The following is a 13,847-nucleotide window of genomic DNA, read 5'->3' as shown; positions in this document are numbered from 1 at the left end:
TTTCTGTCATTTTGTAGCTCTTAGAAATCCCTCACTTCAGAATGCTCCTCTTTTCCCATTGTGCTTGTGTCCTGGGAGAAGGAGGCAGGTTTCCACAGGCCCGGTTTCCACCACAGGAACTTTCCCCTGGAACTAAGAACCTTTTGAGGAACTCATTGTGTTTCGACTACCGGGACCAGGGTCTAAATTAAGTTCTGGGGACATTTTACGAGGCCTTTTTGGGGGGTAAAAAGGCCTTGTAAAATGTCCACCTGGGGCCTACTAAGTAGCAAAAAAAACGTTGTAGAAATTATCAAGTAGGTGTATAATTGCGATTTTAGTTATACATGAGAAAATCTAATCTTGATTTTGATCTTTGGCGCCCCCCTAAGGAGGGCCTGGACCCCAGGTTGGAACCACTGCTCTAAGACAATGAGAAAACTGGAGCTGAGGTGATGTTGTTGAGAGGCCTGCCCAGACAACGCTCCAGCTTGACAATGAAAAGATATTTGGATCCCTGAAGGCCGCCCATTTTAAAAAGGTGGTGAGCCAACTGGCAGAAATCCGCAAGGTGTAGGCGAATGAGAAGAACTACGAGAGACTGTGCTCTCCTCCCCTTTCTGCTGTGCACCATGACCACTGAGAGCTTCAAGCTCTGGCTGCTGCTGGAATAGTAAACAGGCCAGAGGACATCAGTAAGAATACACACAAACACACGCACATTCTGGACAAATAAAAAAACCCATTTTGGGCTATGTGTTGCAGATGTTTATGGGTGTCTGGTGATGCTGCCTGAAAGCCAACACACCAGTGAAGGGTGGTTCTGCAGGCTACTGTGATGACCCAGCCCGTTCCCATTCCCAGGGTGTTAAACACTGAGGCTTTGTCACAGCCGTCGGTGTTTGATATCGCCGTACAAGGCACCCTTTAGCGTCGGTATGAAATGCACCGGGTGTTCCATTAATTCTAATGTAAACCCATCCGCGACAACAGTTAACGCTCCGAGAAAGAAGTGTGGGGATGTAGTTTAAAGAGCATAAGAGACAAACCGGGTGGATGGGATGGGAGGTGGATGGGTCCAACAAACACAAGGCTTTCATCCAGGAGACCGCTGTTTGTGTCCCGTGTGTCACGTTACAATCAGCTGTTCTTTCGTGTCCCGTGTTCACAACGTTCAGTGTCATTTTCATTGTACAAACGTAGTAGTTTTTAGCCCAACCATGTAGTTCTTTCCTAAACCTAACTGCAGTATCGTGGTTTTGTTGCCTAATCCTAAAGTGACACCAAGTGTAACCATAGTGGTTTTGATAGCGAAAATAAAGTGACGCCAATGGTCGTGACAAAGCGACGGTATTTGACAAGTTGGAATGAGAATGTGACGCCAAAACTCCAGCATTTAGTTATAGCCTACATAAAAAACGTCAAACGTCAAAATGCATTTTACATTGTGACGGCGTAGAAAATGTTCAGTAAATGTGAATAACTTCTGGCAAATTCACAGGGCAAGCTTTTAGGGAAAAGGACTGAAGGACATTTTCAAACACGACGTCAACATGAACAGTAAAATTGTCATTTGCAGATTACTGTCCGTGACTGAAAGGAACTTATCTGGGGTGGCCACTTTATCATTAACAGCACACATTCAATAATCTGTTTCTCCAGACCATGTACTTCAAGGTCTTTTGAGGCCAGCTGGTTTCCTCACTTTCTTTATGCAGATACATTCATACATGCCATCTGCACTGCTATCTGCTCTAGAGCTGTAAGAACTGTAACACAACACAATTGTGCTTCACACACACCAGAATGACAAACACTTCTTACCTTTATCCAAATACTATCTTTGTAGAAGAACCATCTTCTGTCTCCACTCCTGTGTTTACTGTAATAAACCACTAGTTGCTAAATTTGTTTGAGACTCAGGCCTCCACTGACTTGACCCTTGTTACACAGCGGTGCCCAACCAATCAATGCTTCTACCCAGTATTGCCAGTATCCAGCTCAGTTGACCGGGAACATGGCTCTGGGAAGGGTTTCAGCGTTATTTCAACAGGAAAAAGACAACTTGTTTTTGTCAACTGAGACATGCACTGACGGTTGCAACAGGTAAAGTGGTGTCCAAAGCAGGGTGTCACATACTGACACATACAGTCTGGGATTGAATGTATAGCTACAAATAACAGGTAAACAAATAATACACTTCAATTCATGGAAATTTACAAATATATTGGAAATTAACATGTCTTTTGAAGTTGTAATGAATAGCTTAAGAGTAAAAGAAACATACTAATGAAAAGCCAACTGAATGACCATTATACATGTATATTTATTTATTTATATATATTGTGATAAGCTGCTTTTGGCGAGATATTAAGGCGCACATGGGTTAATATAATGTCACAGGGTCATGGTCGCAAAACATTTCCTCAGCTGACTCCATATCGACATTATGAGATTTCTGCTGCAACTCCCATTACAATGGAGGTGAATTGTTGTAAACTCAGAAAAAAAAGTTTGGAAATTTGTGTTTGGTTGATTATTTCTCTGTTGTTACAATGCTAATTGGCATTGTATTTTACATCGTTGGAAAGCCTGTTTATTTACCTTTACAATGATGTCCCACTTGTAAGGATCATGCATTTGTGAGATGAGCAGCACAGCTGATTATGTGGGTAGCGCCCAAGAAAATTTTTCCAAAATGCTCTGCCAATGGTAAACAGTGTATTCTCCTGTTGGAATTGACTCTTGTTGTGAGTTGTTTGGTGGATTGGATGACTTATATTGTCAAACTGTCATTATTCAAAATCTACACAGTTGATTTCTCGCCTCAAAAATTTTCGGAAGTGAGTTTAGTGAAGAAATAGCTACAAAAAAATGTGAAAAAAAAGTTTTTGGCTGCTGTTGTTGTTGTTGTAGCCGTAGCCTGTACCGTTCCAGCGCTTTGCATTGTGGGATACAGTAGGCGAGGTAGACTGGTCCAATGCATACTGGAGATTTTTTCCAAGTCAGCACGACATCCAGGTATTTTTGGCATACTGTAGATTTTGCTTTTGTTCGCATACTGCAAACTACATACTACATTTTGGCCAAATCAGTACGTACTACTAGTATAGTAGGCGGTTTCGAATACAGCCTCAGTGTTGCTGACTTGGTGACTTTCTTGCTAGATTTAGGGACTTTTGGAGCTAGTACTGCTCGCTACTTTCATTGGAAAAGAGTTTGCAACACTGGGCTGGGTTTTTAGGTTGGATCATATTGAAAAATTTAGTGTACTCTTGCTAGTTTCTCAGCATTACCGACTTCACCTTTAAATGCAGTCTTGGAAAGGGAGCAGTGAGCATAGGGGTGCTCAGTTGGTTGAGCAACCACATCACTAGATGCCTACAAATCCTACATACTGTACTTTTAAGCCAGCCAGTTGGCCTACCTTATTAATTAACAATCAATAAAATTTATACTACAACATTTTATCAGTTGCTGGCTGGAGAGGTATTTGAAGCAGCATTTTCTTCAGATTCATCAAGAGCTGGAGGTAAGGCTGCCACACCGGATTCTGCCAGCTGTTGGAGCATTAAAGTCAAGAGAGCAACATCTTAGAAAGTGAGCAGAAGGCTATTCAAACTCTATTCATAAATACAGTTTATTCAGAAAGTATTAAGACCGTTATGTTATGTCGCAGGCTTGTGCCATGCGACATTATATACAGACAGGTGTGTGCCATTACAGATCAGTTAAATTCACCACAGGTGGACTCAAATCAAGATGTAGAAACACCTCAAAGACGATAAAGAGAAATGGGAGGCACCTGAGCTAAATTTAAAGCGCCATAGCAAAGGGTCTGAATACTTATGTCATTGTGATATTTCCGTTTGGGTAACATTTTGTAATAACCATCACTTATAAATGGTAATTTGATAGTTTTTTTTTTCTGTTAAGCATTAAATGATTATTAATAATGTTTATTTATTATTAGTAATGCTATAATTTAATTATTTTAACAGTTTATTGTTGCACACATTATAACATTTTATAAGTATTTGTTAATGACTACCAAATGATTTTTTAAACGTTAAAGAAATTGTTTGTAAAACATCTATAAACATTACATAGATAGATATTTTTAACACTTTGTTAATGGTTAATAATTGGTTTGTAAACTACCTATAAACATTTGGATGGCTATTATAAAGTTGAAACTGATGACTATAATACCTTTTTAGATGGTTAATAAATACTTTGTAAAGCATCTATAAACATAATTTAGATATATAGTTAATAGTGTATCAAAGGTTAATAATTGGTTTCTGGTCCATCTGTCTATGTAATGTTTTTTTATGTTTTACAAATGATTTCTTAAAGGTTTACAAATCATTTGGTAATCATTAAAAAATATTTAATATAGTATATAAAATGTTATAATGTGTGCAACAATAAACTGATAATAAATACGGTATTAATGAAATTAGAATGTAATTGTTATCTTTTCCTATCAGCTATTATAAAATATATAATTTAGAAACTAATTATTTCATATTACACAAACTAATGATAATAAAACAGAAATAATAGCATTATTAATAATTAGTAAAAATGATGAATTATCATTTTATTATTTGTTAACAGTAAAATAACTATTAACTAAGTTTAATTGATTATCAATTTACCATGTATAAATGATGGTATTAGGAAGTGTTTTTTTTCTTTTTAATACATCTGCAAGAAATTCTAATATCCTGTTTTTGCTTTGTCATTATGGTGTATTGAATGTAGATTGATGGGGGGAAAATGAATTTGAACGATTGTAGCATAAGGCTGCATCATAGCAAAATGTGAAAAAAGTGAAGGGGTCTGAATACTTCCTGAATGTATTGTATATTTTACATCGCTTCACTGGCTTCAATGGCCACAATTTGTATCACAATATTTAAGTGTATTTCAATGTTCTCACCAAATGAGAGCAACAAAGGTCTTAGACTGGCTGCAGATGCAAGATATGGATCACATTAAGTGAATTTCATAAACTAAAATCAGCTTGAAAAGGCAGTGAAACCTCTGCCGGTACGTACCAGGCTGTGGAGTCTCTGAGAGGAGATGGTGTCATTGCTGTTGTCTGGTTCGCTTTGAACCGAAGCCACAAGTTCATCTATTTCCTGATCGGACTTCAGAGGGAGCGCTGTCCTCAGGGCTGACCTATACATACATACATATAAAAAAACGAAATTTAATGTATTGATTTGTGTACATAGACATCATTTTTTTTCGTGATGGTCGGAACAAAATCAGTTTGCATGTAATGCACATAATCGTGAACTGGGAAGTAAGGGAGGAGGTTGGGTTGGATGGGTGGGTCAAAAAACACATGACTTTCACTCAGGAGACCGGTGTTTGTGTCCCGTGTGAAACCACAAGTCCACAAGTTGATGTATTTGTCACGTAACCTCCGTACTTAAGTTACGGCACTTCCGGAGTTATTTTAACTCAAACCGCGATCTTTTCCTAAACCTAGCTAAGTAGTTTTGTTGCCTAAGCCTAACCAAAACGATCTTTTCCTAAACATGAGTAGTTTTATTTTGAAAGACTGGAGTGGAAATTGACACGTGCCTCACATGTTGCTGGACGTTCGTAGGAAAACTAACAAAAAATACGTTGTTGAAATTCGTGTTGAGCGCCACGAAAAAAAGAGAAATTCGTGTCCATGTACAAGAATCAAATAGATACAATTTTGTGACTATTTCCCGATCTGCCGTGAGACTGTGTTGAATAGGTTTATGTAGTAATTTGTTTGTTTCCATTGATTTGTATGTTCCTATGTATTGTGTTTGTTGTTTCCATCGAGGAGCACTTTGGAAACAATAGTTTTTAGTGATGCCTTTTAGTGCTAATTCTTGGGATTTGTTTTTGTGTCATGATACTCGTTTGAGTTGTGATGCTTTTAAATTCCTACTAAAAATCAAATCAAATCAAAATCAAATGTCACCTAAACTCCTGGACAGTGAGTGTGCTGCTCTCAGGAGTGTCAGAGTCGATCGGGTCTTTTAGGAGGTTGGACTGAATCTGGCTTTGCTCTTGGGACACTCTCTCATCCATCTGGAAAACAAAAAAAAGCTTTCAAATGAAACAGTTCAACGTTTTGGGAAAAATGCGTATTCGCCTTTTTGCCAAGAGTTATCCGAGATGATCGATACTACTCTCGTACCTGTCAGTTCAATATGAAACTGGAGCTGGGAAATGGTTACCTTACAGTAGCTCAGCTTAGCGTAAGTAATGATAGCTAGCCTGGCTATGTCCAAAGGTAAAAAAAAAAAATCCATCAACCAGCACAACAAATTAATTAGCTTAGCAGATAAACTCACACGGATTTATCACAACATATTGCGCTCACATTTGATCCAATGGGTTTTCTAAAATACCTGCACAGTGATGGGGTCATGTGTCTTGTCCTGCATGCTGCTTCTTCTGTGGAGCATCAGCAGGGTGTCATACTCACTCTTCAACTGATCAAAGTCACCTTGCAACGTCTTCAACTGGACACCACAGAAAATACCAAAACATTACCAAGGTGAAGACTGTTAAAATCACGCATTCTGTGTATGTTTACATGCAGGTGAGTGCTGCATGTCCACTTTATGTGTCTATATGAGCCACCTGCAGGCTGGTCTTTTTCTTTTTTTGTTCCAGGGCGTCCAAGTCGCGTTTTGGCACGACATCCCAGTAGTCCGCCTTCATCATGTTGAGCTCCTCCTGGGCATTAGTCAGGTCTTCCCGACACACCTTCAGAGCGAGCTGCAGCTCCATGTGGTCCTTAGCCAACTCTTTCCCAATGAAAACAAATTTCAGAAAAAAATCTGCTTAACTTTGGACACTTACAATATAATTTAGGTATTTGGTTGAACCTCATATTTGTAAATGCCTAACATGAAAAGTATTGTTTAATTGTTATGCCTTTGCATTTTAATTTGCTTTATTGCCGAGAGTTAGATGACAAGATTGATACCACTCTCCTGTGGCGATGGTAAATATAAAGCCACAGCAAGATGGACCATTTCTTGGCCAGGTGCAATGACTTCAAGTGAAGAAATAGTCCAGCACATAATATAATACATAATATTGTAATTTTTTTCACCTCATTTTTGTATGGATAAAACAAACTCAATAAAAATGTGTTAATTGGTGAGCTTTACAGGTGCTAGTAGGTGGAGTTTTTACCTTTGGCCAGGCTAGCTGTGTCCCCCTGTTTCCAGTCTTTATGCTAAGCTAAGCTAAATCACTGCTGAGAGTTGTATGGATCTTCTCATTCAACTCTCAGCAAGAAAGTGCATAAGCATATTTCCCAAAATGTTAAACTATTCCTTTACAGACTTTGTCCCCCCTCCAGACAATCGGCAGCAAAGCCCAGATTTTTTGATGGATCTAAAGATTATCTTTCCAGAAATTCATCCTGACCGCACTGATTTCAAATCGTAAATACTAAACATGTTTAATATTTACTATCAGATATCCTGTTGTGTTTGGGGAACCCCAAGGACAGCCGATGACGCAATCATGTGGAAAAGGACGATAGCCAATTGAGAATTAAGCTGACTGAAGAAGGAAGGACAACCTCGCTAAATCTTCCCGCCCGTCCTCCACCGTGAGAGATTTTGTGAGATTTTGCGACATTTCCGTTTTTTTTAGTTGGAACTCTTGTTGTTCATGAATGAATCTGTAAGTGTTTGGTGTGATGTTTTAGCCAAATCGTTACTCAACACACACTATAGGAACAAAACTGTTAATCATAACATGGCGTTATGTGTGGAGGTCTCTCACATTTTCAAAATCTGTTAAGATTTGAAAAATCTTTTAGTGTGGGCCAGCCTTAAACCCTAAATTGTAAGACAGTGGGCAGCGTTTTCAAGGAATACAATATAATAAATAAATGTCATTTTGGGCTGGGCTACCTTTTTGTCATTATCGACTAATCTGTCAGTTATTTTCTTGTTTAATCGATTAAATCATACAATAGTAGAAGAGTAATAAAACCAGGAAATAAAATTCACATTTGAAAAGCTTGAACCAGATATTTAAAAAAAAAAAAGAAAAAAAGACTCAAAATGATTAATTGATTATCGAAATCGTTTCTGATTAATTTTCAGTTGATCGACTGATAGACTATTTGAATAATCAATGAATAGTTGCAGCTCTACCTGTGTTTTCATCAGCAGGATTCTCCTCCTTCACAGAGCTTATATTTAGGTTATTGAGCTGCCAGATCAACAACTTGCGGGCATCACGCTCATCTCGGTACTGTAGATACTGGTTGGAGAGATCAGACTGCAGACAGTCCACCTGGAAAGAAATAGAAGATTGTGGGGTGGGTGAGGCAAGATAGTGGTAATCTACCAGTGACCTTGCTATCTGAACAGAATCTCAAACAAAACATGTTTTGGATAAATGGATCTGTGACTCTAAATAACCTTTTCAGACAAATGTTTGAAATCAGGACAGCACATGAAATAAATATTTGAGATAATATTTAAGACAAGGAATTTCATGTGGAAATTAGTCACACCAAGTCGCATTCCTTAAAAAAGTCACATGAATGAATAAAGAAATGTGGTTAGAATACCACTTTACAAGTATGTCATGTACCACTGACTGCATGGCCTTTTCTTTCTCCGCCATGGCCTCGATGTCCCTCCGTAGTTGCTGCTTCTCCCTTTTCAAGGCTCCAATCTCGCACTGCTCCTCTGCCCAGCGAGCTTGAATCTTCCTGTCACATTCCTCTGTCACCAGCCTCAGATGGGATCGCAGTGGTTCCAGTTCTCTGATTTGATCCTGCTGATATGCTGAACAGATGCAAAATGCATTAAAATGATCTATCATGAAATCTATAATGAAAATTAAATGATTGAGTAATTTGAAGACATCAGTCACTAAAGGATCTAAGAAGTTGTGATGGGCATTATGCTAAATATTTTACAGGATAAATGACTAATGGATACACTGAAAAAAAATAACAATTATTAATGATTAATCAACAATAAAAATAATTACAGCGGTAGTTGCACATGAAACATGATCAAAACATGATTCAGGATTTCCAATCAGTGCATATATATTTGGAAATAACACTCTTTCTACAGTATGTCCTGCATGTGCACTTAGCTAACGTCTCATTTAGTATTTATTTATTTATTTTTGCAGCATCATAGGTTATGATTTTGGTTATATGTTGTACACAGCAATCAGCTCTTAAATTTAAGAGTTTTATTCGATGATTCAGTTTTTTAACCTCCACAAGGATATTTTGCTTTTGTTCCATTTGTGTTTGTCTTTAGTAAGCAATTCTTAAATATGTTCTATTATTAAAATAAGATTGTGTAACTACAGATTTCTGATTTATTTTAACTGTCATCATTTTACTATGTTTTAGGTTTTTCTGGCTCAATTAGACGGCACCATGGTGGCTGGCAGTACTTCACTTTATCGGTGCAACTTAGATCGTTCCAAACTACATTAACAGTCTACAACTTTATATAAAAAAAAATCAAGGGCATTTCTTTAGGTCTCTGATCTTTGATCAAAATTTCTGGCTTAAGTGGAAGCCGCAGACACAATGTGAACCAAACAAACTGGCTTTTTTCTTGTAGAAATGTAACCTAATTCTCCAAAGGATATCGTCACAATATTTCAGGTCTTCCTCAAAGACAGGCTTTCCCTTTATTATAATTATTATAATATATATAATATTATTATTATATTTTTCCTTAATTTTATAGCACTTTAAGACACCATTCAGAGGAGCATTATACTGTGTAAGAAATGAAAATGATCAGACAGACTTACTCATAGAGGTACTGACCTAAAGTGTTGTCATATTCCTTCTTGATGGCAGAAAGAAGCGGTTGGTAGGTTTTGAACTCTTTGATGAAACAACCAAAGATATCACGGTAGACCTGTGGCCAGATTGAGATATGTGAGTACTCTCTCTGACAATAAAAATGTGTGTATTGTATTTCCTCTGGTTTACATAGTACCTGTAGTTTCAGTTCCTGAAATTTTGGCTCATGGGAGCTGATAGTATGCAGCTCCTTGTTCACATAGCTCTCCAGGTGCATCAGGAGTTGAGGCTTTTTCCCTGGTCCGGCATAAATGTAACTGCAACCCGTCCAGCTCAACTATAGGGTTTATTCCACCACACACACACAAACATACAACACAGCTTTAATAGTGAAGAGGGGAGGCAGCGATTGACTATTTTAACAAATCATCTTCACAGCAATCAAAATATCTGGGTCTATTATTCATATTCAATAATAAAGTAGGATTTTCATAAATGAAATTCTGCCAGGTTTGATGAACCTGTAGCTTCCTGGGTATGGAGGATGGTATCTGCAAAAATAAAATATAAATAATATTGAAAATAAATGTAGGCATTAATTGATGTTTTAATTTGCTTCTTTATTTATTTATCTTCGTATTAATTCCCTTATTTCTTTACCGTTCTGCTTAATTTTCCTTTTTATTTATTTATGTATAGCTAGCTAGCATATAGTTTTTCAGACATTGAATGACAGCCCCCTCATTTGCATAATGAGGCAGGAATAAACAATTAAATAAATGCAAAATAAGTTGATTAAAAATAAAAAATAAAAAATAAATAAAAAAATTAAAGGGAAAATTAAACAGAAGAGTAACTAAATAAAGTAATTACTACAAAGATAAATAAATAAACAAGTAAATTTAAACAGAAATATATATTCATGTCACATTTGATCAATTAATTGTTACATTTATTTAGAATATTATTTTTGCTATATTTAATGACAAATTTATTTATTTATCGATTCATTTATTTGTTTTTGTATAGCTAGCATATAGTTATGCACCCTGACCCAATGATGACAGACATTGAGTGACAGCCCCCTCATTTGCATAATGAGGCAGGAATAAACAAATAAATAAATGCAAAATAAGTTGATTAAAAAATTAAAAAATTAAAAAATTATAAAAAGATAAATACATAAATAAATGAAAGGGAAAATTAAACAGAAGAGTAAATAAATAAAGGAATTAAAAAAAAGATAAATCAATAAACAAGTAAATTTAAACAGAAATATCTATTTATGTCACATTTTATCAATTAATTGTTACATTTATTTAGAATATTATTTTTGCTTTATTTAATCACAAATGTATTTATTATTATATTAGTCATTTATTTATTTTTTGTATTTTATCAATTAATTGGTATATTTTGTTTAGAATATTATTTTTGCTATTTTAATGACAAATTTATTTATTTATCGAATCATTTATTTATTTTTGTACTTTATTTATTTTGTCCTCCATACCTGGGTTGCTTAACTTTACCTTTCTGGCTGCAGGTTGGACAGAAACAGCACCAGCACTTTCTCCTTCTTGCCCTTCGTCTGATGTCTGGACAGTTTTGTGTAGTCTATGGTCATATGTTAGTCTAAAATAATAATAAAAAAAAAGAACAGAGCTAAGTTACATTTAACATTTTAGTTTATATTAGTTAACTCTTAGCTATACAGCCACCTAACTAGTTACCTACAATAATAGAAACATTTCGCTGCATGACAACCTTTTAAACACTTGCCTTTGTTTTTGTGACGCTGTTAAAGGTGGAAATTTAACATCTTTATGTGCTGGCATCTTATAGCGACTGTATGAAGGCTAAATAACAGCATAACAACCTCTTCTGTCCGCGTTAACCTGCTTTAACCTGCTTTAACCTGCTCAATGTGGTCCGTTCAGCTCGAGGTTGAGGCTTTAGCATCAGAACACAGCAGGCACTGTAACACGGTTTCCATGGTAACGAGGACAGATCACGCAGCAGGACCCCACACATAGTCGACCGCGGCGCGCCTAACTAGATGTCAAATTGTGTAAGATGAAAACTTTGATAGACATTAACCACGGGGAAACAGAAGCTTTTATAACCCTACATTAACCCTGACTTCTAATAACAAATAAGCCTATATGATGAATAAATAAACAATCAGGTAACTTAATTCATAAATATCACATAAAAACTACAACTATCAATATTTAGTTAATAATTACATAATGTAATATAGAAATGATGACACAGATGATAAGAAAATATATAAGATAAGATATTCCTTTATTAGTCCAACAGTGGGGAAATTTGCAGTGTACAGCAGCAAAGGGGATTGTGCAAAAAACAAAATGCATCAGCTAACACAGTAAAAAAAGAGCTAAACATAGTCTAACAAAATATGAACCATTTAAATAGAAGGAAGTATAAAAATAGGAGCAGTATATACAGTATTAACCTTGACTTCTAATAACAAATAGCCTACATGATGGATAAATAAACAATCAGGTAACCTACTTCATAAATATCACATAAAAACTGCAACTACCAAATATTTAGCTGACAATTACATAATGTAATATAGAAGTGATAACACAGATGATAAGAAAAACGCCATGCTAAAATCATTTGAATAGAAACTCTGTCTTAAGGAGCAGGCATATTTAGCTAAAAATACACTTTGCTTTTTTTCCCCCCATCTAGCTAGCAAAGATATTTATGTTTCACTTCCTCTAACACATGTGCCCCAGGAAACAGCAGCTTTTATAACCCTACATTAACCCTGACTTCTAATAACAAATATCCTATATTGTGAATAAAATAAACAATCAGGTAACCTACTTCATAAATATCACATAAAAAACTACCAATATTTAGCTAATAATTACTTAATGTAATATAGAAGTGATGACACAGATGATAAGAAAAACACTAAAATCACTTGAATAGAAACTCTGTCTTTAGGCATATTAAGCTAAAAAATACACTTTGCTTTTCCCCCCTCATCTAGCTAGCAAATATATTGATGTTTCACTTTCTCTAATACATGTGCCACATTTGGATAAAAATTATAGATGAAGATACAATTACATAATGTAATATAGAAGTGATGACACAGATGATAAGAAAAACACCATGCTAAAGTCACTTGAATAGAAACTCTGTCTATAGGCATATTTAGCTAAAAATACACTTTGCTTTCCCCCCCCCATCTAAATAGCAAAGATATTTATGTTTCACTTCCTCTAATACATGTGCCACATGTGGATGACAATTATAGATGAAGATGCAATTATATAATGTTCTAAAAAACGGTCTACATGGTCTAAATTTAACAGTTGAAAGACTACATTTCCCAGCTACCTCTCTCATTGGAAGCCCCTGAACCCGGATAACCATAGTGGAGCTTTGTAGTCATTTCTAGAGACAGTATCATAAACGCGAATGAGCAGCTGAACTACATTACCCAAGAGGCACTGCTCCCAGCCTACAGTACATTCTGCTGCTGCTTATCCGGGGATGTCACACACCGCTGCTATTTTCTCCCCTCAGTCCCTCTCACTCTCTGAGCCTACAGACTGACACACGGGGTGCTTTTGGATAGAAAAGAAAACGAACAATAAGATACAAAGAGGGCCTACAAAACAGAAAATGGCAGAGCTCGGAGCGGGCAGCCTGCCGTTAGGAGATCCTGCTTTTAACTACCAGGAACACGAGCTGAACGAGCGGCTGAAGCGGCTCTACCCGGCTGTGAACGAGGAAGAGACCCCTTTACCCAGATCCTGGAGCCCCAAGGATAAATACAGCTACATTGGGCTGTCACAGAACAACCTGCGGGTCCATTACAAAGGTTAGAGGAGTTGGCAAAGTACTCACAATAACAGCAAGAGGGGTCTCAGCTCTAATCTGTCAATGTGTTGTTGCAGAGGTGGTCTCTCTCTCTCACACACACTCACAGTATGCGATTATGTTGATTGTGTATGTATGTGTGTGTGTGCGCACTGCTCTGGTAAATCTAGTCTGA

At 36.6% G+C, this 13,847-nt stretch overlaps 2 protein-coding genes across 4 annotated transcripts in view; one reads left to right on the top strand and one right to left on the bottom strand.

Moving 5' to 3' along the window:
• Positions 1 to 3,425: 3,425 nt before the first annotated feature.
• tsnaxip1 (translin-associated factor X interacting protein 1) lies at positions 3,426 to 11,777 on the bottom strand. 2 transcript variants are annotated; one of them, XM_037766082.1, is made up of 11 exons: positions 11,582 to 11,777; positions 11,332 to 11,434; positions 9,996 to 10,136; positions 9,821 to 9,914; positions 8,608 to 8,804; positions 8,163 to 8,304; positions 6,625 to 6,791; positions 6,390 to 6,503; positions 5,957 to 6,066; positions 5,046 to 5,169; positions 3,426 to 3,539 (listed from the first exon to the last, which is right to left on the bottom strand). In XM_037766082.1, exons 1-11 carry the CDS (start codon positions 11,635 to 11,637, stop codon positions 3,450 to 3,452), a joined length of 1,338 nt encoding a protein of 445 aa, XP_037622010.1. In that variant the 5' UTR covers positions 11,638 to 11,777; the 3' UTR covers positions 3,426 to 3,449. The 2 variants fall into 2 exon arrangements, with proteins under 2 accessions (XP_037622010.1, XP_037622011.1); XM_037766083.1 differs by lacking the exons at positions 9,996 to 10,136; positions 11,332 to 11,434; positions 11,582 to 11,777 and having other exon boundaries at positions 9,805 to 9,914.
• A 1,548-nt stretch (positions 11,778 to 13,325) lies between these two features.
• ranbp10 (RAN binding protein 10) overlaps positions 13,326 to 13,847 on the top strand; it is a 48,873-nt gene continuing 48,351 nt past the window's right edge. For both annotated transcript variants that reach the window (XM_037766716.1, XM_037766715.1), the window contains exon 1: positions 13,326 to 13,673. In XM_037766716.1, the coding sequence (XP_037622644.1) occupies positions 13,475 to 13,673 (199 nt within the window). In that variant the 5' untranslated portion in view covers positions 13,326 to 13,474. The remainder of the gene's footprint in view (positions 13,674 to 13,847) is intronic.

Source organism: Sebastes umbrosus, chromosome 4 (genome assembly GCF_015220745.1).
Source record: "Sebastes umbrosus isolate fSebUmb1 chromosome 4, fSebUmb1.pri, whole genome shotgun sequence".
NCBI classification, from domain to species: domain Eukaryota; kingdom Metazoa; phylum Chordata; class Actinopteri; order Perciformes; family Sebastidae; genus Sebastes; species Sebastes umbrosus.
Note: the sequence above shows the minus strand (reverse complement) of the source record. Positions and strands in the feature narration are given on the sequence as shown.